General features: G+C 41.3%; 1 protein-coding gene across 5 annotated transcripts in view; it reads left to right on the top strand.

Annotated features, from left to right (window-relative positions):
- The window catches only part of smarcd3b (SWI/SNF related BAF chromatin remodeling complex subunit D3b), a 52,340-nt gene extending 32,369 nt beyond the window's left edge, over positions 1 to 19,971 (top strand). For 2 of the 5 annotated variants that reach the window (XM_008290323.1, XM_008290321.1), the window contains exons 3-14: positions 96 to 185; positions 2,402 to 2,444; positions 4,637 to 4,759; positions 4,929 to 5,054; positions 5,753 to 5,848; positions 11,414 to 11,515; positions 11,813 to 11,974; positions 12,135 to 12,232; positions 13,550 to 13,685; positions 15,541 to 15,663; positions 16,109 to 16,210; positions 16,320 to 19,971. In XM_008290323.1, coding sequence (XP_008288545.1) covers positions 96 to 185; positions 2,402 to 2,444; positions 4,637 to 4,759; positions 4,929 to 5,054; positions 5,753 to 5,848; positions 11,414 to 11,515; positions 11,813 to 11,974; positions 12,135 to 12,232; positions 13,550 to 13,685; positions 15,541 to 15,663; positions 16,109 to 16,210; positions 16,320 to 16,373 — 1,255 coding nt within the window. In that variant the 3' untranslated portion in view covers positions 16,374 to 19,971. The remainder of the gene's footprint in view (positions 1 to 95; positions 186 to 2,401; positions 2,445 to 4,636; positions 4,760 to 4,928; positions 5,055 to 5,752; positions 5,849 to 11,413; positions 11,516 to 11,812; positions 11,975 to 12,134; positions 12,233 to 13,549; positions 13,686 to 15,540; positions 15,664 to 16,108; positions 16,211 to 16,319) is intronic. The other 3 variants (XM_008290322.1, XM_008290325.1, XM_008290324.1) reach the window with 3 other exon arrangements.
- Positions 19,972 to 22,503: the final 2,532 nt, after the last annotated feature.

The following is a 22,503-nucleotide window of genomic DNA, read 5'->3' as shown; positions in this document are numbered from 1 at the left end:
CCCCTTCCTCCCCTCCTCTTCTGACTTGCTGCCACTGAGTGTGTGTCTCGCCGCAACTCTAATCGGACAACCTTCGAATCCTCACCAATTCTTAGGAAGCCAGTCGGATTCCCGGGAGCCAATGAGATGCCGGCGAGGCAGATGGACATGAGAGAGCCCCAATCAGATCCCACGCTCGGATCAAAGTAGGAGTTTATTCTGCTGCATGTCCGTTTTCTTTCGTTTGATGACTCTGGCCTATTTAGCCTTTCACCTGAGCCCAGCACTCCCTGAATGAGTTGTTTTTTTTACTGGTCGAACGTACGAACGGGCCTAGGAGCTGAACTCCTAAGGTGTAGTGGTGCATGCTTTGGGCTGGAGCATGGCATGATGGGGACAGTTTTGTGCGGCTAGAGCAGAGAAATAAAGTAGAATCCAGTCTTAAACCATTTTAAGAGAGTGTAAAATGGCGGATTGTTTGTGTTTTTTTTTTCCTTTTCAATGCACTCCTGGATCCTTCAATTCTCCTTGCAGCAGGCTTGTTTCAGTATTTGGCATGCTGATGTAACATACTGCTTCACAGACCGTTGCAGTGCTCTGTGACAGAAAATGCATCTACACTGCAAAAACACCTCCTAATTTCTGTAATCTAAGAAATTAACCATCAGCAGTAGCATGAAATTTACAGTAGCTCTAGTAAAATGTAAAAAAAAATCCCCCAAACATTACACTTTAGTACCTGTAAATGTAAAAGCTGTGGTTTTATTATTCCATTAATCACTTTGTACTTTGATTTTGCAGGTATTTTATTAATTACGTTACCCAAAAACCGACATTCCCATCTTATACGGTCTCTTCCTTAAACGCAAAAGTAATCACCGTATATATAGATATCACAATCTAAAACCAAAGATTTTATCCTCCCCTACTATCAAATGGAAACTCATGATGAGCTACTAGCGTTGAAATCAGGCCACTGTGGACGAGTATCTAACATTTAAAGGTGCTGTTAGACATTTTGGGAAATATGCCCAGCTGCTTTCTTGCAGAGAGTTAGATGAGAAGATCAATACCACTAAAATAAATATCAAGCTACAGCCAGGATGATGGAGAGGGATTAGAGAGATCAGAGTCAACATTGCAAATGCGGTTTGACATCTAACCAGAAGTGCAAAACGGAGCGAGCGCGAAGCGGAGTTAAACAATACGTACAGGTGAAGATTATGTGGCTCGTGTACACAGTATATCCAACATGAATGAGTAGATAGAGGGAGTTTGTCGTAGTTTGTCTGAAAAAAGTGAATTTAATATGGATTAAACAACCTTCTGATGTTCTGTAAAGTGGATTTAAGTAAACCGTCTTCCCCTGTTTTCAGTCTTCAGAGATGAGAGCATCCATCTTCTTGTGTAGCTCTTAGCAAGAAAGCAAATACTTTCTAATATGCTGAACTACTAATTTAGACATTTCTTTACCTAAATCAGTAAAAAAAGAAAAAGTTTCAGAAATAAGCTCAGTTTTTTCCCCTATAACAGGACCACAGCTGATCTCTATGCGTTTCTTAGCGAGGCAGGATTCTTTATCTTTGACGAGGAAAACAATCATCCTGACATGAGTGAAATTATTTTTTTTTATTGCTCTTTTTGCAGTGTAGTGCCGTCTAGTTGTTTTCAGGCAGCGTCCTCCTGCAGGCGCCGACACCTTGCATGAATATCCAGTACATGGGTGCTGCACATATCCCAGGTGTCCGCAGATGTTGATGAAATATTTAAGGAAATCTGACTAGAGAAGGGAGCCGTGGCGCTGTTTTTGTAATCACCTGGAAAAGAAAGTTCTGAAGGAAAGGCACCACCTTGGCACAGATTTTCTCATTGTTCTTAGTCCCTCCTTGGTAAGTATGAAATAACAAAAAAAAAGGTAAACAAATGTCACACAGCAGTAAATGGCAGGAATTCATGAATCAAACCAGCACACACACACGCACGCATTCTCCTCGGCGAAAATCCTCAAGACTCTGCATTCCTAAAAGCTCCCGAACACACATCCCGAGTCCCTGCAGCAAAAAAAAAACAAAAAAAAAAAAACAAAAACGGCCTTGGTGATTCTGCCGAGTGTGTGTGTTCATGTGTGTGTGTGTGCATGAGTGCAGATGAATACCTGTCAGGCAAGAGATGCGTGATGTGACACTTTGTTGGCTGTTAGAGGCTCTCGCTCTCTCCAGGTGGACCGCTGCATTTCAGAAAACGCACAAACACCGGAGCACAAGCGCGCACATATGCACACACACACACACACAGCTGGGACGCTGGGGTGCTGGATATGGCCCAGCATTTTAGCAGATGGCCTGGGTGCTACGCTATCAGTCACCATAGTAACATGCTCTCTTTTTCCTCTTTCTCTCTGTCTTTCTCTCCCTCTCTCTAGTGCTAAGAGAAGGAAAATGGCAGACAAGATTCTTCCGCAAAGGGTGAGGCTGCATATTTTTACCTTTGTTGCTCTGTTTTTTCCTGTGTGGTTGTGTTTTTTGCGTGCAGAGGCGAGAGAAATTCTGGTCGGTTTTTGATGTCTGGGGTTCTTGGAAAGCGCAGAGGGCCAGACGATTATTTGTTGTTTCCAAATGAGAAGAGAAGGAGGATGAGGGGAGCGATCAGTAGGTTTTAGGGCTTTTTTTTAAAAGGGGGTTCACTCTGTTATTTGGACGCAGGCTCATCGATTTAAATAGGCAGCGGGATATGAGCAGAGACGCAACCACAAGTAGAGGCAGCAGAATCACCACGTTGCCACAGGTGAGTCAGTGCCGACTGAGGTTGCGATTTTGATCCCGTGGTCTCAGTTTCTCGGCCCTGTGCCACGCCATCGCCTCACCACGTCCTGGCCAGCACACAGAAGGCTTTCACGCTGAAGCTGTGGAGGTCTGGAGGCTGTGAGGGCTCAGGTCTTATCCCCCCCAAACACAGCCCAGACAGGCTGATAGCAGTAGGCATGGCCGGGGCGCCACTCCATAATAATGAGTCAGGGACAGGGAATGTCTGCCACACTCCTCCGTCAGCTCGGCCCGGTGAAAGGCGGCGAGATGGAGATAGAGGAGGAATGAGAGGGAACAATGAAGGCAGCCTTTTAGACAGAAACATGAAAGAGGGAAGAAGAGGGAGGGAGCGAACTGGAGGAGTGTGTGTGCACAGTTTGGTAAGCAGCAGCCTTGCTCTGAGGACTTTCATCGGTATGGTAATGTCTGAGTCCTGGCTGGTTGGCTGCACAGTCTGCATCTCATTCTGATCCCCCAGTGTCCCGGGGATGGAGCGGCCCACCGCATTAAAGGGGCTCTGATTTGCTTTTCCTTATCTTCTGTCTTATATATATCATGTTACGGTGTCAGATATTAATATTAAATCTGGTCTAATCTTTCAAATAATCAGGTAAACATAGGTAAAAGTGATCCCTGTGGACTGGGCAGCAGCAGTGAAATACAGATCTACTACTTGGAGCTAGTTGTACGTTCCTTGAGTGTTTATTACCAGTTTATACTTCAGCTTCACTACATTCAACATACATACATTGTACTCTTCACGCTACTACATATATTAGGATTCTTGCATAGAAACATTTCATGTGCTTTCAAAATCTGATGCTTACAGTAAATACAAACTGAGCTGGAAATGTTTGACAGTCAATTATTTTTAAAGCAAAATCCATGATTTCAGCTTCTCAAATGTGAGATTTTGCTGCCTTTCCTTTAAAATAATTCTAAACATTTTAATTAATTGTTGATAACTCTGAGGTTCAGTCTGTTTGTGTTACCTTGGATGACTGTAAAATGGCATTTCTGACTATTTTCTAAACTGTCATTATGCTAATTGAGACAATCATTAGTAAACAGAAAATAATTTGAAAACAGCCACAAATTAAACTGTAAAATTCTGCTTTTACACATATGCATCAGTACTGACTATTTAGTTATGTAGTGCTTAGTATTGTGACTACTGACTGTATTTAAATACTTGATAAGTAGTAGTTTCAATGCAGGACTTTTACTTGTAATGGAGTATTCTTGCAGTGTGGTATTTGCTTAAGAACACTTAAGCAGCAGCTGAGAAAGAAAAATATTTGTGAAGAAAAATAAGTTATTTCTATACAATGTACAAAGATTTTAATGGATGGTGAGGAATGGTGAGGTATTTATTCCTCATTCCTTTGATGAAATGTAAAGACTGTAAGCTATTGTTCGGTCAGTTTTCTGATGGAACAGATGAGTAAGTTGACAATCTGATGATTCTTTCCATTTTTACAGTTCCTGGCTGTGATAAATGATGATCATTTTGGCGATTTTTACGTGCCTTTCAAACCTGCTGGTGGGCTTTGGGGTTCACAGGCTTAATGTCTCCAAATAAATCTTCTTACAAAATACATTTTTTTGACAGAGAGAGTGGAATAACCGCACAGCTATTTGAAGGGAAAACTACAGGAAAGGATATGTAAAGTGTTAAAATGTCCTTGAAACACGGCGGTGGACCCCCTACCAGCACCGGCACCAGAACAGACAGCTTATCTGCTTAATCCCTTTAGTGATATTCAGATATGAGACTCCAACTTCCTGATTCATGGTGTGAAACGCAGTCTGATCTCAAAAATTTAACGTGAGATTGTCTTCGCTCTGAGCAGATCCGTGAGCTGGTCCCCGAGTCTCAGGCCTACATGGACCTGCTGGCGTTCGAGCGCAAACTGGACCAGACCATCATGCGTAAACGTGTGGACATTCAAGAAGCACTGAAGAGACCAATGAAGGTAATAAGCACAAATTATGACTCAGGATGTCGTGCAGCAGCTGCCAAAAGTTCTTAAATTGTAAATAATGAACTTGCTTTTTAGTACGGTTTTAGCAACGTTACATTTCAATTAGTGATTTTACGGAATATCCCTTTAAACTTGGCTGTTTGTCGTGCCCTTGTGTCAGCAGCAAAAGCGTAAACTGAGGCTTTACATTTCCAACACCTTCAACCCTGCCAGACCTGATGCCGACGACTCGGATGGCAGCATTGCATCATGGGAGCTGCGAGTGGAGGGAAAGCTGCTGGATGACGTGAGTTTTGTTATTTATTATAAAATACGCTCAAACTGTGTCACATATTCAATTTAAAAGGAAAACACCGCTTAAAAATACAGTTTCTGGGTGCAGTGTTATGTCATCTCTGGTGGATGAATTCAGAGTCAAACAGCTGCTTGTCCTCTAAAAAATAACTGAGTTTATAATCTTCTCATTTAGTATGAAAGTGTGCCGCTCTTTGATCTCGGAGCAGCTCTGGGTCGTCTTTGGCCTGCAGTCACGCTCTGTAATGATGTGCTCAAACGACTTCGGACAGAAAAGTATCGACTGGCTCGGAATATAAAACCAGTGATTGATGTCGAGAAGAGAAGTGTTTAGAGAGGCTGTAGATGCAGCATGAAAAGCAGAATGACTTTACATTTGTCTTGTGCTGCTGCAAAACGCCCTGATGTTCTCAGCAATCCAGGGCAAGGCCGTTGTTTCACAGCAGTAAGAAGCATTTAGGTCTCACAAACCACAAATATTTCTGGTTGAGCTCGGAGGAAGTGGACCCTGAGAATGTCTCGTGTCTCGGCCCCTTGTGGGTTTTTGATGAGTAATGTTGCTATAAGCAAAGACATGGCGACAAGTGTTTTTTTCATTTGTGAGCCTACTTAAGAGTGTTTCATGTGTATAAATGTGCCTGTGCGACTGATTTTGGACGTTAGCTGACCACCTCTATGTCTGTTTTGCAGCCGGGGAAGCAGAAGAAGAAGTTCTCGTCATTTTTTAAGAGCCTGGTGATCGAGTTGGACAAAGACCTGTACGGTCCGGACAACCACCTGGTCGAGGTCAGCTCAAACACCACACCCTGTGCAGGGAAAAAGAGGCTAATTTTAGAACCACACATCCATCATCTGATCAAAACTAAATAATTGCAGATTTGTCGTGATGAACAATGTCTTCAAATGTCATCACAATATTTAATCTTATGGTTTTAACTGCATATAACAAACCTGCTGGGTTACAGTAAATCAATCTCTGATTATTCTAACAATTTAGCCCTTTTCAGACATGGGATGTGTAACATTGCTGCTTCGTTTGTCTGGTAAAATAACAGCATTCTTTCAGTCAGACAAAGGTCACTTTAACATGAATGTTCCTTGTGGTTTCATTCAAACATACAACAAAGAAGGAGAGAGCTGCCGTGTGATTTTTGCCACAGATGTGAGATTAGATGATACATTAAATGTTGTATAACACATGATAATGTACTGAATGAACAAAAGATTAACTAAAAATTCAGAGCAAGGAACTAACAGCTCAGTTTATGATTTCCTAAACACTGAAAATGTCTGTGTGATGATAATCTAACTGAGCAGTAAAATAAGAATATCCAATAACACAGTGTCAATTAGATCCAATCAATCCTGTCTCCATGTCAAGGGTAACTTAGAATTATAAGTAATCAATGAAGTTACTGTTGTGTTGTGCATAAATGTGTGCATCTCTCCCACTTTGGAGATGCTCACATGGATCCTGCTGCTGTATGAGGCTGCAGGTATTTCATGAACTTAGAGGAACAGCTGAAAGCAAGAAAGCTAAACTTCAGCTGGATTTATTATTGCTGAATTTTACAGACATTTCAGTTTGTAATAGATGTGAATGAGAAGGTGTTTGGTGATTTTCAAACTGTGTTATTTTGTTTCTTTGGTGTTGAAATGTGGAAAAAGCCTTCTCACAATTAGAAGCACTGCTGTTTGTGTTCACCTACCTGGTAATAATAAAGTTAAGGCTTTTTGCCATTTTGAAAGTGACACACAAATGTTAGCAGGTTTGACCTGTTAAGATCGCTATCACAACTTTTAACGAAAAAAGAGCAGCGCACTTATTTGGATATGAAACTGACACGTTGAGATGCCGTCCGATCAACAGGAAGGAGCGCATGTCTGAAAGGGGCTTTTTGAGATCAAACTGTGAGTGTAAAACGCAGATGTTCACCTTTGAAGAAGCACTCAGAGTCTTGAAAGGTGACTCAGAGAGTGAGGCTGTTGTCTTTGTTGAGGACGACAGCTGTAGCCAGTAAACACACACCCAGTGGAGAGGTGAAATTTATTTGGATGGCGATGGCTCGGGATACAGCGTTGGTACAGTTTTGAACAGCAGGAGCTGGCTTTGCTGGCCGGCTACCAACTGCAATTAAAAAGAATATAAATTAGACAGCTTCTTTTCAAACTTTTAGCGTTATTAACCTCTGTGTCCGTCCTTGCACCCACTGCAGCCGACCTTACTTCTCCGATGATTGTATTGGTCTGCTATGTGGCTATAAAATGACAACAACAACAAACCAGGAGCAAATATGTTCACGCTGTGGATCATGCAGCAGAAGTTAACAAAATTAGCATCACCTGTGCTTTTCCTGCATCAACAACTCAAAATATCTGCTGTGAAAAATGTATTTCAGCTGAAACTCTGCCCCAGTGGACCTTTTCCACTGCAGGAGTTCTGACGCGTCGTCACAGCAAAAGCACAGGTGTATTTAATAACATCAGCGATGGCAGCGCTCCACTTAAGGGAGGTCCTGATATTCCACATGCCAGCTCGCTGAAATAGCTTCCTGTGACACTTAAGATGTTATTATTTACGCCTGAGCTTTTCCTGCGATGACGAGTCAAAACGCCTGCTGTGAAACAGGATGCTGCTTTGTTTCGAGAGTTACAACAAAAGAACACAACAACAATAACTGGTCCCCGTCCAGATACTTAATATTATAGCTCGACATTTGGTTAAAGCAGCTTATTCGCCTTCTTGCCAAGAATTTAATGAGAAAATTGATACAACTCTCATGTGTGTCCTTTGGTGAATTTGCCACAATGAGGCAGCCAACGGAGACTCCAGGAAGTCAAGAAATATTTCAGCACACAACCCCCCATAAAACCACAGCTTACTGTTTTTTTTTCCACATCAGTTTTTAGAAAGATTAATCAAATGGCATCAGGCAGAATGTCAGTCTGGAGTAAGAAAGCCGGATTTGTTCTGTGTCCTGTCTGACTTTGACCAATACTGACTTTGTAAGACTGATTTGTGTGCACATAGGAAATGTTTAAACTAGTCTAAGGAAGCCCAGGAGAAGAGAAACAGCTCCATATGAAGAAGAACTATAGCAATGGGACTGATGTTTACGTGAACAGCTCACCTGGGTTATTTATTTATTTATTTTTAATATATGGTTATAATTTAAGAACCATTTTGGATTATCTACCAGTACTTTAGATTTTGTGGAACAGCTTGTTATAAAACAAATAGCACTTTCTTTTTTTTTGTGACAAAATATTGCATATTAAGAAATGTTCTATTTGTTTTATTTTGTAGTATTGTGACACCAACTACGTATGATTCAAAACATCACCAGTTAAGTTCTGTATTGTCATTTTATTTGGTTCATGTGCAATGAAAGGATGAAGACTTTTTTCATATTTAGACTAACTTATATTTAGACATATTTTTAATCTACTCGTCCAGCATGGCAAATTCTGAATCAATGTTATGGCGACAAAATAACATTAAACATTTCAGGCTTTTAATTTCAATAGTTTCTGTTGTTCACACATAGCCTCAAATTCAGATGGAATGATCCACATGTGTTACAGGAAGACATGTTTTTGCAGTGTCTTGTAATCCTATGTGGCCAGATGACACAGAAATTAAACTAAAGCTCACAGAAATATGTGTTAGAAACTATAAAAAATATAAATTTCTTACAAACTGCTGCAAAAATACCATTAATCAACTGTTTTCTTGTACATTTCCCACAAAATTACCCATCACAAGTTCACACAAAATTGAATTAGCAAAATATGACCTTGCTGCAAATGTCCCAAAGGTTTGCTAGAAGCCTAAAATTCTTGCAAACTGTGGTAGTAAACCGCCAGTAATCATGTTTTCCAACAATTTTGTCATTATTGACAAAGTTTGTCACCGGTGACCCTCACTGGCAAACCTCTGACAAATGTTTTTGGTCTTTCCAGCACCTCACCTCCTTAGATCGAGCCAGACTAGCTCACCGTTTATTTCTTCCGGTCTTTATGCTAAGCTACGTTAGCTTCATATTAAACAGATATGAGAAGATGTTTTCACATGACTCCGCGTCAGAAAGCTAATAAGTGCATTTTCCAAACTGTCGAACAATTTCTTTAACAAGCTGCACGGTATCTTTGATGCGTCTCTTCATCTTATTTGGACATTCACAGCTCAACAAAGTGCGGATGGTCACTTTGTTGGTCAATGCTTTCATTTGATATGACGTCTATTACCCACACAGGGCTTTTGTGTGTGTTCCACAAACCGGTGAGTCGGACTCTTTAGGCCTGCAGTCAGGGTCAGTGACAGCCTCTTGATTAAGCGGAGCAGATACGTTCACCAAACATGTTTTGGGTTTTTTTTTTGTTCTGTCTGGTTAAGTCTGGAGCTACGATCACCCCAGCTAACCTGCTCTTATTCACGTCCCCATCGGATACATGCAAAATAGCACAAATTGAGAGAGTGGACTGCCCTCTCTCTTCCTTAATAAATTGATTTTCTGTAACAGTAGAATGGAGTATTTTTTGAATTTCCAACATACAAGGTTGTTTAAACATGCAGATGAGAGAGCTGGAGAAAATAACTTATTAAAAGCAACCCATAGCTGCCCTTCACTTTGTATCTCTACAAAAATGTACTGGCTGAAAAACCCACTTCAGGAGTTTCAGAGTGAAAATTATGACTTCTCAAGGTTCCTCTTTTTAAGAGGGTATTTTAGCCAGGCACTCAGATGCCTCTCTTTGAATGATTTTCCATCAAAAGAATTTTGTCTCTACCTTGAGGTACAATCAGTGCTTAATCTGTTCTGAGTCAGGCATTGGTTGCAGGAAAATGTTACTCTGTATGGCTTTCCAATTCACTGTGCTGCAGATAGCGTTTTAAAGTGCTTTTCTTTTCACTTTCCGAGTAGTTAAGATAAAATGGAGATGTAAATAACATCTGTGGTTAGATGTTGAAATATGAGGCTGAAATATGTAAACACAAAGACAAAAACGCAGAATCTTACGGAAATAGTTCTATCTGCCAAGCTAGTATTCAGTTTTTCTGCTATTTCGCTCTAAGTCTCCGCTGATCGTGTGCTCCTGCTGCTTGATAACATTCAGCCACACGGCCTCATAGTTAACCTTTTGCTATCTTGGTTTCTCGCCACACTGCATGGCTAGTTTGCAGAAATTTAATCTCTTACTTAGCTCAGTGCTATCGATCAACATCAATGCCGCTCAGTGTTCTGTCTTTGCACATATTTAATTGTGCAGATTCTCCACCTACTTGCAGTCTGAATTACAGCAAACAAGACTCGGATTCTGCAGTCCTGGTAGCAGATTTATACCAAAGTTCTTACAGGAAGTTTCAGCACTCAAGGATAATAAAAATAGCCCCCTATCTAAATGAAAGAGGAGGAAGTCATAACTGCAATTTCAGTGGTCACTAGGTCATATATATACAATCACTGGTCCAATCTGATGAAGAGTTTGATGACTTTAAACCAAAATAAGGTTTAAAAAGCGTTTTTTTTCCCACGTTCTACTCCACATATGCATAGCTTTATGACACCATGCAACACATAATTGGCTGGATGTCTCCTGGTTCAGCTGATTCCGAGAGTATATTCAGAATTATTTAAGTAGAAAGTCTGTCCCTTATCATGTCTCTGGCTGTTTTCACTGTCTTAGTTCAGTGTGTTAACAGTTGCTACATCTGAGGCTGATAGGAGTGTGATAAGTTTTGTATGTGTGGTCAAAAACCGGTGCTGGATAAGTTTGACCTCAAAAAGACCCAAAAACAATTCATCCTGAAAGCCACGTGTGTTTTATGACAATCTTTCCAACAGTTGTTCACTTCAAGCCACAAATTTCAGAGGAGAAGTCAGGAGCACACCACCACAGTCACAAGGATTTATTCTGCGCTTATTATGAATGTTTGTATAAAATTTGATGCCAATCCATCCAACAGTTGTGGAGATATTTTAGCTTGGGTCACAGTGGTGAACCAACATCGTCTTCCCAAGCTGGCCGTGCAGCTAACTTGGCTAAGTCTGACAGTCTGGCAACAAAAAAGTGTGATCGGATTTCGATTATAAAGTTGCTAAACAGTAATTGGTGCATGGATATGTGTCTTCCCAGCATGAAGCAAGAAGAAAGCTAAAATCTTGCTGTTTTTCTGTTATGTTAGGATCAAATAAGAAGCCTGAGGAAACTTTTAAAGCACAAATTAATTACAGATTCTGATTAAAAACGTGTGAAACAAACAGATAATGAAGTGTGAAGCTAACAAATACACTTGTTATTCTGAGGTTGAGTGTGTGGTTAATATGTGCTCTGTGTTTGGACTTTCAGTGGCATCGCACGCCCACCACCCAGGAGACGGACGGCTTCCAGGTGAAGCGGCCGGGAGACGTGAGCGTCCGCTGCACTCTGCTGCTGATGCTGGACTACCAGGTGAGGGCGCCGCGCCGTCTAACGCGCTCCAGAAATAGACTCTCCTCTGTTACGACTGTGTGACTGATCCCCGCCATGAAATCAGCTGTAGTAGTGACAACCTGCAGGCCTCACAAAGCTGATAACCGCCAGCCTACAGGAACATTACGGTGCATTTAAGACTCCATTTCAAACCTGACATCCGTTTCCGAGCCGGGGGGAATGTGATAAGGCTGTGAGATGTGATCCAGCTGATGTAAAGAGTCTGATGTGGGCGGTCGTAAAAAGTGTGGTAATGCGATTATGTCGTCTCCGCAGCCTCCCCAGTTTAAGCTGGACCCTCGCCTGGCTCGCCTGCTTGGCATTCACACTCAGACTCGCTCCTGCATCATTCAGGCCCTCTGGCAGTACGTGAAGACCAACAAGCTGCAGGACTCCCATGACAAGGAGTACATCAACTGTGACAAGTACTTCCAGCAGGTGTGGGACTCTCTGTGTGCTACAAATAGTTGCTGACAAATTTACTGGTACAACCTGAGCAATATGAAAAAAATCTGTCTTGTACTACAGTCATGTGTTTTTTGGGATCAGCATATTGTGGCTTTAAAGGTATTTAACATGAACATCACCCTTAATGCAGATTTTCGACTGCCCTCGACTGAAGTTCTCTGAGATCCCTCAGCGCCTCACCAACCTCCTCCTGCCCCCCGACCCCATCGTCATCAACCATGTTATCAGGTAGAGTTTCTCTTTTAAGCCTTGGAGCGTTTTTTTGTTCCTGTTACATTTTTATTCATTGTTGGCTCATTTTTCACTCCAACATAAAGTCCTGCACCTCTCTGGAAACAGCACAGCCACAGCTACAGTCAGAGAGAATTCAAAAAGATGTTGTGTGCAGTATGAGAAGCTTATAATGCCGTCAGTCATAAAAAGAGAAAAAACTAACGTTGAACTTCTTTATTTGTTTTCTAAAAACTGAAGCAAAACTGCAATTAATACATACAGTGTTTATCCAAGTGCTCACAGGTGATACTAAAACAGGAAAACAAAATGGTGACTCTACATACTACGATAATACAATATATATAATATAATATGACAATATTTGACTATATGCATTTATAATTTGTCGTTTCTATATTCTGTATGCTCTCTGCTTTTTTCACGGCCTGCAGTTCAGCTGAATTGGGTTCCTGAGTGTTGTTGGCAGCTTGGAAAGTTGAATATCCGATTAGTTGTTGTATTTTTTCTCGCTCATATAAAATGTAATGAAATGTTAGCAATTAAAAAAAACAAACAAAACATGCCTTTCAAACTCACTGGTCAGCACATAAGGCAATAGGCAGCACAACAACGAGCTACAGATAAGTGCTTGTATTTCATGTTTTAAAACCGCGCATTTGAAGAAAAAAGTGCTGTTTTCCAAAAGATAATAGCTTTGTACAGTGGAGTTTTGTTTACTTTGAAACTGTTTCTTCAAGCTTTTTTATCATACAAAATGATGTGCTTCGTTATTAACATAATACAGAATGTTTTAAGACCAAACAAAATTATTATTATAGAATTGAAACCACTACATACTAGTATTGTCTGTCGGTTGGTAGATTGTATTATTTAGGACACAAAAGAAACCAATCAAGAAAAGAAACATCAAATCAGGACACACATTCAGTGGCTTTCATGCACCAATTGATGATTTTCCTTAAAGGATTTATCAGAAGTTCCCTCTCTGTGTTCTGAAATAATAATAATCAACATTTTTGTATGGCACCAACATTACTAAGTGCTTCCCAATAAAGACATACAACTAAGGTAATAAAAAAAACAGAAGTGAACATATAAGCTAGATTGAAAAATTTAAGTTAATACAACAGCTGCTTTTCATTAAGAAAAAAAAGACAATCCTGAGTTTCTGTTTTCAGTTTTAATGACTGATATAAGAATGTCTCTTGAGCTGCTTCAGCACAAGTTAACGTTTCACCGTTTGTTTTTTTTGTTTTTTTTGTCAATGACTAATTTTCTGTTTCTTTCTTTCCAATCTCGCCCGTCCTCCAGCGTGGACCCCAACGACCAGAAGAAGACGGCCTGCTACGACATCGACGTGGAGGTCGAAGACCCTCTGAAGAGCCAGATGAGCAGCTTCCTCCTCTCCACCGCCAACCAGCAGGAAATTGCTTCACTCGACAACAAGGTGTGATCACCATCATCACCGAGGACGCTCTCTCAATTGATTCTATCTTTCTATCGGCTTGGTCCGTGTCACACCGCGGTGATAAAACAGCTAATTTTACTGTGTGTTATTCAATAAAGGAGCATTTTTATTGCGATAGTTCGCTCGAGGTGGATTTCACACCTGACTGTGTTAAATGTCGGAGCCGTTAATGTTTTAGCAAGATTTATGTTTCACAGACTCGTTTTAACTTTTCAACTGACATTGTTGCAGTGGCTGAGCAGGAAGGAAGGGCGGGACAAAAAAACAGCAGAAATACATTCTGCTGTGATGCTAAATACAAACACTGACCACACACCTGCGTTTTTCATGCGTGGACACAGAGCTTTCTCGCTCTACTCAGGTTTTTTTTTCTCCAGCCGATCAACATTTTGGCCATTTTACGTTTGCGTACGTGACACGCTGTTTGTCTGATTTATCTTTACTTAGAAGCCCACACGCACAACGTTCACGGTGCGAGACGGTAAAATCTAATCGTCAACTTCATCTCTGTAAATGTCACTTACGCTGGCAGGGTTCAGGGTGTTCACCAAATTAAATTCAGACCTTTATAATCTTGTCTCCTATCTGCTCTGTAAAAACACAGCCTGCACTTCAGCTGAAAAGTCCCTGAATTTGTGTCACGTTACTGCTGGTCACAGATGAGTCACGGATGTCTTCACGGTTACACCGAGGAGCACAGAATCTGGTTCATGTTAATGGTACAGGTTTAGCCACTTTTTAAATAAAATAAAAAGGAAATATGTTTTCTGATGGAACAGCACATCACAGATCAGTAGTTCAAGGACTGCTTCAATCCAATGATTCTCTTTGATTTTACAGTTTCTGGTTCTGATAAATAGTGTCATTTGGTGCTTTTTTTTTTTTTAGAGACAATGTGCCTTTTAAACCCACTGGTGGGCTTTGGGGTTCAGAGGATAAATCATTTTAGAAAGTATCTAGAGGGAGAGACCACATGGATTCTAAAGCCCAGAGCAGTGAGTTTGACTCCCAGCTGGATTTGCTGCCTGTCATTCATCTACTTGCTGACCTGGTTCTCTCGACTAACAAAGAAAGGCACAAAATGATAAAAATGAATCGGCATGCTCGTGTTTTAACCCCTTAGTAAGTACTCTGACCACACCATCTTCAACCTCGGCCTTCATTTTGATCTCAACTACGCACTTGTAAGGTTTCATGACTGCGTCTTTCACACAGACCTAGACCCTTTTGCTGTGGTGACAAACACGAACAGACTCACAAGTTTATTATAATACCAGCTTTTGCAGCTGGAAAAAATATTAAAGACCTTTAAAATTAAAATTCAACACTTCTCAATAACTTCTGACACCTTTTTATGAGGGAACTGTGTTGTTTTTTTTGTTTTTTTTAAGTTGCAGCACATAAACACAGAGCTATGATTTAGTTTAGAGAATATTTTGCCGTCGTAGAGGCTTATTGCATTTTCCTCCACTGTCACTTGTGCCGTCTTTAAAAAATGACAGTGCGGTAAATTGCATATTGTGGAGATACTTGTTTTACGGCAAATGTTGTTTATTGCCGGCAACATATCAATCATATTGTTATTTAGAGAAGTTAGTGTCTTGCTTAAGGCTGCTGGTGAGGACATTATCTGTCTCCGAGAGCTGGTTAGGACTCGTCTTTTTGTTCATTGATCTACCAAAGTCATCTTTCCTGAGCTGGCTTCCTTCTGCTGTTGCACAAAGTCACTGTTTTCATGAGATAGTGTGTGTTTGTGTTTGTAAATACAAAAAAAACAACTATAGTGGTTTTATTTCATTCATTTTTTTGAACTGCATTGTCGTTTTTTTCCCAGATCCATGAGACCATCGAGTCCATCAACCAGCTGAAGATCCAGAGGGACTTCATGCTCAGTTTCTCCAGAGATCCCAAGGGCTACATCCAGGACTGGCTCAAATCCCAGAGCCGAGACCTTAAGGTTCGATACGACTATTTATATGCACATTCCTCTGATTTCCTAAAGTCCACATGAAACACCATTTCCTTTACATTATGTGGAGAACATCCTCTGCACGCCGGATGGAGTGGAAACTAAAATGCAGCATGAGCGTAAATGGAGGGAGCAGATGATGACATTTTTATTACACGTCTGGGTATAACATAAAGTAACCAAACATGCACTAATTTATTGTAATTACTGCTTAGCGGCATATTCAAAAAGAAAAGAGCCGAGCCACGTGCCAAACTAGCGCCCCCCAGAGGCTACAATATGATCAACTAACATTGTCATTTCTTGCTGCAATTTATAAACTACAATTTGTTTATTAAGCAAATAAAATATGCATGAATTCCTGAAAAGAAACTGCATCCACAGCCAACACACTCGATGTGTGTTAGTGATTGTGCTTCCTGTCTGGCTGCAGTTAATGACAGACGTAGTGGGGAACCCTGAAGAGGAGAGGAGGGCGGCGTTTTACCACGAACCCTGGTCCCAGGAGGCCGTCAGCCGCTATTTCTACTGCAAGGTGACAAACTGGGGCCCCTCGCTGTCTTCTACACTCACTTCGCAACTTCCTCTGCTTCTACATGTCCACGTGATAATATTTTTTTTACCCTCTCCTCTCCCCATCACAGATCCAGCAGAGGAGACAGGAGCTGGAACAGGCCTTAGCGGTCCGCAACACCTAAAGGCCCTCCTGAATTTCTGCATCCGATTTCAGAGCCGTGTGTGTGTGTGTGTTTGGATGTGTGTGTGAGGCCGTCAGTGGTGAAGTCTGGTGAAACCTCTAAACTAATACAGCAGTGTGAAAAAGTAAGAAGCTGTTGGCTTTTTTGACATATTTGGAAAAGCAAGCATTTGGTCCTCGATGATCCAATAGATAAAGATGATATACTCAACTAATTACACATAAAACTGATATTTTTAGTCAATTTCATAATTTCAGTGAATCAAATACACCTTCAAATCAATCAAATTAGAAGCAGGGGTTCCAGATCAGGTTCCAGTAACTTATATTTCGAGAGCTTTAAAAACGTCTTCAAATGATTTTAAATGAATCGTTCCACTGTAACAAAAACCATCCACAGTTTGCACAGATTTCCAAAGACTGACAGTTTGTCCTGGACTGTGCACCCCAGAAAGTTCAGCCCTAGAACAGAGCGTTTAATGCAAAAAGAAGAAGTGTCATCACAGGATCTGCAGGTAAATCTGTTGATGTCAAAGTGCTGCGTCTACAATCAGACGGAGATTACACAAATTTGACCTGCAGGGGAGGCAGGCCGTGAAAAAAAGCCATCCAAGAAGAGCATTAGAGCAGAAATACATTTTGCCAGTGAAGATAGAGGCAAAGATCAGGCTTTCTGGAGTAACGTGGACAGATGGATCAAAGACAGCGTTATCACAGTAACCGTAGACATGTTTTATGGAGACCAAAGACAGCTTTTTCATGAGAAGAACCTCATACCAGTTCTAAAGCATACTGATGCTGGTTTGGGTTTGCTTCAGGAACTGGACAACTTGTGAATTCTGCCTCATATCCAAAAAAAAAATACTCAAACATAAAATGAAACCTCAATGAAACCTTTCAACAGGATAACACTATAACAAATCCACCAAGAAATATCCTAAAAAGAAGAAATGGAGGGTTGTGGAATAGCCAAATCAAAGCTCACATTTAAATCCCATTGAAATGCTGCAGGGGGGATTTGAAGCAGGCGAGAAAACCCTCAAACATCTCACAACTGAAGGCAGACTGGTGGGCAATTAGACAAAACAAAAGGTTATTTCTGCTAAAAGGGGGCGAAACTAGCCTCTGGTGCCACGGGTGTACTTACTTTTTACCATGAAGCAATATTACATATGATATTTGATGATTAAGCTGATTCAAGTATATCCACATTTATCTATAGACACAGTTATGTCAAGAAAAGCCAACAACTTCAGTTTACTTTTTCACATGACTGTATTGAGTAAAGCTACCAAACTCCACTGAGCAGGTTTTCCCGTGACAGCAGCTATCAGCATGAATGAAGGTCCGGTCTGGATGCACATATGCGTCCACTGGGTATTTGTCTCCTCTGGTGCAGGACTGTTAAGACGTCAGAAGCATGTTTTCAGTCGATCCTACTTCCTGCTTTGTAAATACGTCACTAGAAAACTCCTTCTCTGCAACTCTCGACCGGCTGCTCACACACACACTCACACACACACGCCGCTGTGTTTTCTCATCTCAAAGCAGACAGAAATGTCATTTCTCGCGGCGCTCTGGATGAGTCTTTACATTTTCTGTTCTCCAAATATGTTTTTTTTTTTTTATTATCGGGGTTGGGTGGGGGTGTGATTCTAAGCGTGGCTGTGTGTGTTTTTATTTGTTCTCATTAGGAGAGTGTTTCTGAAAGGTTGATTAATTACACCAGCAACGTGGAGATTACAGCGCGACACATGGGGTGGCTGCAGAGGATCTCTAAACCCAGAGGGGGTGGGACTCCGTTCAACCTCCAGTGTGTTTCGTTCAACATGAAAAAAAAAAGAAAAACTCTTTTAACAGTATTAGTTACCTGGACTTGAAGTGTTATCAGCTCCGTGTCTGTTTATAGTGTTCGAATGAAGGAGTAAAACAAGTATCGATCGTCATGGAAAACAGCTTTTCTTCCATTAATCATAGCAAAACAACGACCGCGTCGGGCCTTGTCGACTGATTTTCTTCTGTCAAAGTCACTCACTGCCTCTTTCTCGTGTAGTCTTTTGCCAGTTAATGTCCTGAAGGTGTTACCAAAGGTTGCAACAAAGAAGAAGAGAACATGATCACTGAAATGGAAGCGGGCAAAGATCCAGACCTGGGTTTAAATTGCAAAAATGCCCTTTTCAGATGAATCTGAACCGTAGCTTCAGAGACAAAATTGCTTTTCTTAACCCCTAAAACTGTTATTCCAATGACGTATTAAGCCCAGGTCTGTGGGGTTTTTGTCCATTTCTGTGATTTTTTTTTTTTTTTTTACGTTACACAAAAAAAAGAAAAATGAAGTTGTTTTTTTTTTTCTTTTCTAGAGATGTGAATGTAAATATGTTTTGTTCCCCATAAGAGGGCCAACTGTACAGTATACGACAGACTATCTGTGTGTGTTTGTTTTGGGGGGATTCGGGGAGGCGGGGTGGGCCAGTTACATGTTGCAGTATGGGAGCTCCATGAGTTTTGGATTAGTAGGGCAGGAATGTTAGTGTTCTTCTGTGTGCTATCTTGGGTCAGGGTGATTTATTTTAGGTCCATCCCATGTCTATCGTGGGAGCTGGAAGCTGCAACAAAGAGAGACCTCCCTCACTTTCAGTCTCAGTAGCTGTAACACATGATATAATCTGCACCGATCTCATTTTACACCTTTTTTTAAAATGACACTTGACTTGTATGTATATGTTGTTCTGTCAGATGGAGGATTTTTTTTTTTTTCTCTGCAGTTTCTAGATGGAACCTTTTCGGGGTTTCTTTGCACTGTGCTGTAACTCTTTTGTCGGGACTCTCTTCATCACGGGTGAGACCCTCTTTATTATCCCAGCATACACGAAAAGTGATTGGACGTTTTCACGATGACCTATGCATGCTCCATGGACATTAAGTAATACATCCGATGGGACAGTCTGTGTAAATATACGAAGCTGGCATAAGCAGTCCGTGTGGCGAGACTCGTCACATTTGTCGAAATGCCTTCTGGAAACTTTTTTGCCAAAAATGACATGCCCTACCAGCAACTAACTGTAGGTGTGATTTTTTCTGAGCTGTGTTTTTGTTACTAGGACGAAGTTATATTAACTGCACTCTGTAGAGGAGAAACAGTAGTCATAGGTAGTATCTCGGTCCTGTGTCTGACCCGGAGTGATTTTTCTTTGTATGGCCAGGGCATTCAGATTGTTGTCGCCGATTCACTACCACCCTCTTGTGGAGGAAACTAGAAGCTGCAGCTCCTCAGCTTTGAGCAGCACAACATCAGAATAACCTGACAAGATGTTAACAAACTACTGTGTCTTCTGTTACTAAACCCTGGCATACTGTTGACATGTTTGTCCCGAACCCTGCATGTGTTTCTGAAGAGTGGGAGCTGCTCTTTCTCTCTGTTTACACTGTTGTCAGAGGGTCACCGACAGGAAGATTATAGTATACATAATACTGTGTATCTGTAAAGAGCAAAAACTTGTTGGGTGATTACATTCTGCAGAAAAAGGGAAAAGAGCTGTGACACTGCGAGACAGCCTGGATGTAAATAAAGAAGCGCTTGCCAAAGTTTGTAAATGCCATGACATCTAAAGTGTCTTTTTTTTTCACCTTCATGACACCGTGGTTGTGTGCCAACACTGGATCAGCTCCTTCTACAGGAGCTTGATGTGATTTGAAGGCTTTTGTGCTTTGCTGCAAAAATTTACATATTAATGTGTTAAACTGAGCCTCTTAAAGCTACACAACTTTGAACAGCTTTACACAGACCTATAGCTAAACTGTATATGGACACACAGGAATTAAAGAGCTCACATTATGCACATTCATTTATTTAAAATTGTAGTTTTGGGCTCTACTAGAATGTGTTCACATATTGATTGATTTCTAATGTTCAAACAGAACTTTGCTGTATCACCTCTTCTCAGCCCGTTTGAAGTGCAGATTTTGGCTCCTGTCTCTTTAAACGGCCCAGCTGGCCAGCAACAGCAAGGCAATGCTGGTTACGTACTGTAATCCCTAATCTTTCTGTATATAAAACCTAGACGTAGCGACTGCAGTGTCACTAGTTGGTTTGTGGGCTGCTGTTTTGAAATCTCAAGTTTGGCATTTGACAGCTTGGTCTTTAAAAACCAGACATAAGCAAGGGATGGATCTTAACACTGCCTTAAAATATACAATGTTTTGTCATTTATTTTACTCTAAATTGGACCATAATTTACAAAATAAACACCTGATGACTGAAAGGAGACGTAAAACTAGCAATTGTGACCATAAACGCTTTAGTAAAATGTTAACTGAGGTAACAAATCAAGCAGGAAGTCGGGTGATTTTCTCATAAGCTTCTATACAATCGGACCAGAGACGTCGCCCCCTGCTGGCCATCAGAAAGGAAGCAGGTCTAAGGCACTTCTGCGCTAGCTTCACTTTTAGAGCTCAGAGGCCACATCCATCTTTTACACACAGTCTATGGTACAGGGATGTGGCTCTCACAGAAGCGACTCTAGCGAGGACATAATGGCGAACACTGAGTCAGCAGCTCATTGTTTGTTCGAGGTAGCTGCAGACTCGCCGCTTAGCAGGTGTTGTGAACATGTGTTGTATGGAGTAATGGAACAAAAGGACTTCTTGTGCACGTATGGAACAGAGTCCAACAAGGTAAAATTAGTGAAATATCAATAGCTATTCATCTGTGGTGTGAACTTTTAGGTTTGCAGACCTTTAAAATGCACAAAAAAACACCGACACGACTCACTGAAGAAAAGGCAAAAGCCCAAAAAGCATAATATGGGCTCTTTAAGGCAAGACATTTGGTCGTTCTGTTAGTTGAAGAAGGTTGTATTGTGGTTTTTGTTTGTTTTTAAATCCACAAAGCGAAGAAAACTAAAAGTGACCCTGCTCTTAGAATTTACTATATTAAAATATTGTTTGACAAACTTAGAGATCACACACCTAACGAAGCTAACTTTGTGTATTATCACCATTTTTGTTTAGCTTCTTCCATATTTTCTTAATTCAGATCAATACCCTTAACAGCACCCTGATTCCAAGGCCTAAAATACACTTCTGATCCCCGAATAAGCGCATATGTTTGATTTTTCTCAATTTCAATCAGGATTTAAAATGTCTGCTGTGAAATCTCTGCAAACTTCAGCTAATAAATATTTTAGGCAATAAATTATGAATCATTCTGCTTCAAAAATCCAATTATATCTCTGAACTGCTTAATAATAGTCCAAAAAAAAGGTGCAATTCTGAGCTTGATGTAGCCACAGCGCTGCTACATACATTATTTAAGCCTTGCTCTCTGCACGGCAGGCTAATTGTTTACTGCGTGAGCTGATGTGACATTACGAGGCATTGGGAAAGGCGTTTCTTTTCACCCCTGCAATCAAAACATCGTATTCTTGCCATGTGGTCACGGGGAGCCCAGTCTACATGACCTCCATAATTATGGCTATCATCAAATGCACACTCTCCTACTTCTGAGTCGACTTTCATGATATCATAAATGTTCCCTCAGATTGCTGCTTTTAGCTGTGGAATCATGAAAATCACCCTTCACTGACAAAACACCCTAAATTTTGCGAGCACGTGTGGATTCCTGCGTTCTTCAGAGGCGGCACACAGGCATTTTATTGTTCGCTGACCTCACCACGAGGAAGCAGGTGGAGGCCTTTCCACTGCGAGTCTCGGCAGCGCTGCGACGCTGACTGCAGCCCCGCTCCCACCTCAGAAAGAGCCTCTTTCACTCTGCTGCTGCGCTATTCTCCCGAGCCGACCACCCTCACATGGAGGCGTTTTGTGGGTGAGGGAGGTTAAGGTGGATGCAATAGTCTCACCCCTTCAGCGAGGAGGAGGAAGGGGAGGAGGCAGCGTGAAGCGAGCCATTCAGCCTGATGAAGGTAAACCACCCATACCACGGCGGACCTCGCCTAGGTAGACACGACCCTCCCTCTTGGCACTGGGTTCACTTCTCTCCCCAAAGACACATGTGTACAGAAAACTGAGGGAGGCCCGGGCAGGGGTGGAGATTTACTGACTTAATGCGAGGAGACGAGGCGGGGCAGGCTGCTTCGGAACAAACTGTTCACTGCCTCCAGGCGCTGCAGTAA

This window comes from Stegastes partitus, unplaced genomic scaffold (assembly GCF_000690725.1).
Source record: "Stegastes partitus isolate 25-593 unplaced genomic scaffold, Stegastes_partitus-1.0.2 Scaffold666, whole genome shotgun sequence".
NCBI lineage: Eukaryota > Metazoa > Chordata > Actinopteri > Pomacentridae > Stegastes > Stegastes partitus.
The sequence above is the reverse complement of the archived record's forward strand: the minus strand, read 5'-3'. Positions and strand labels throughout refer to the sequence as shown.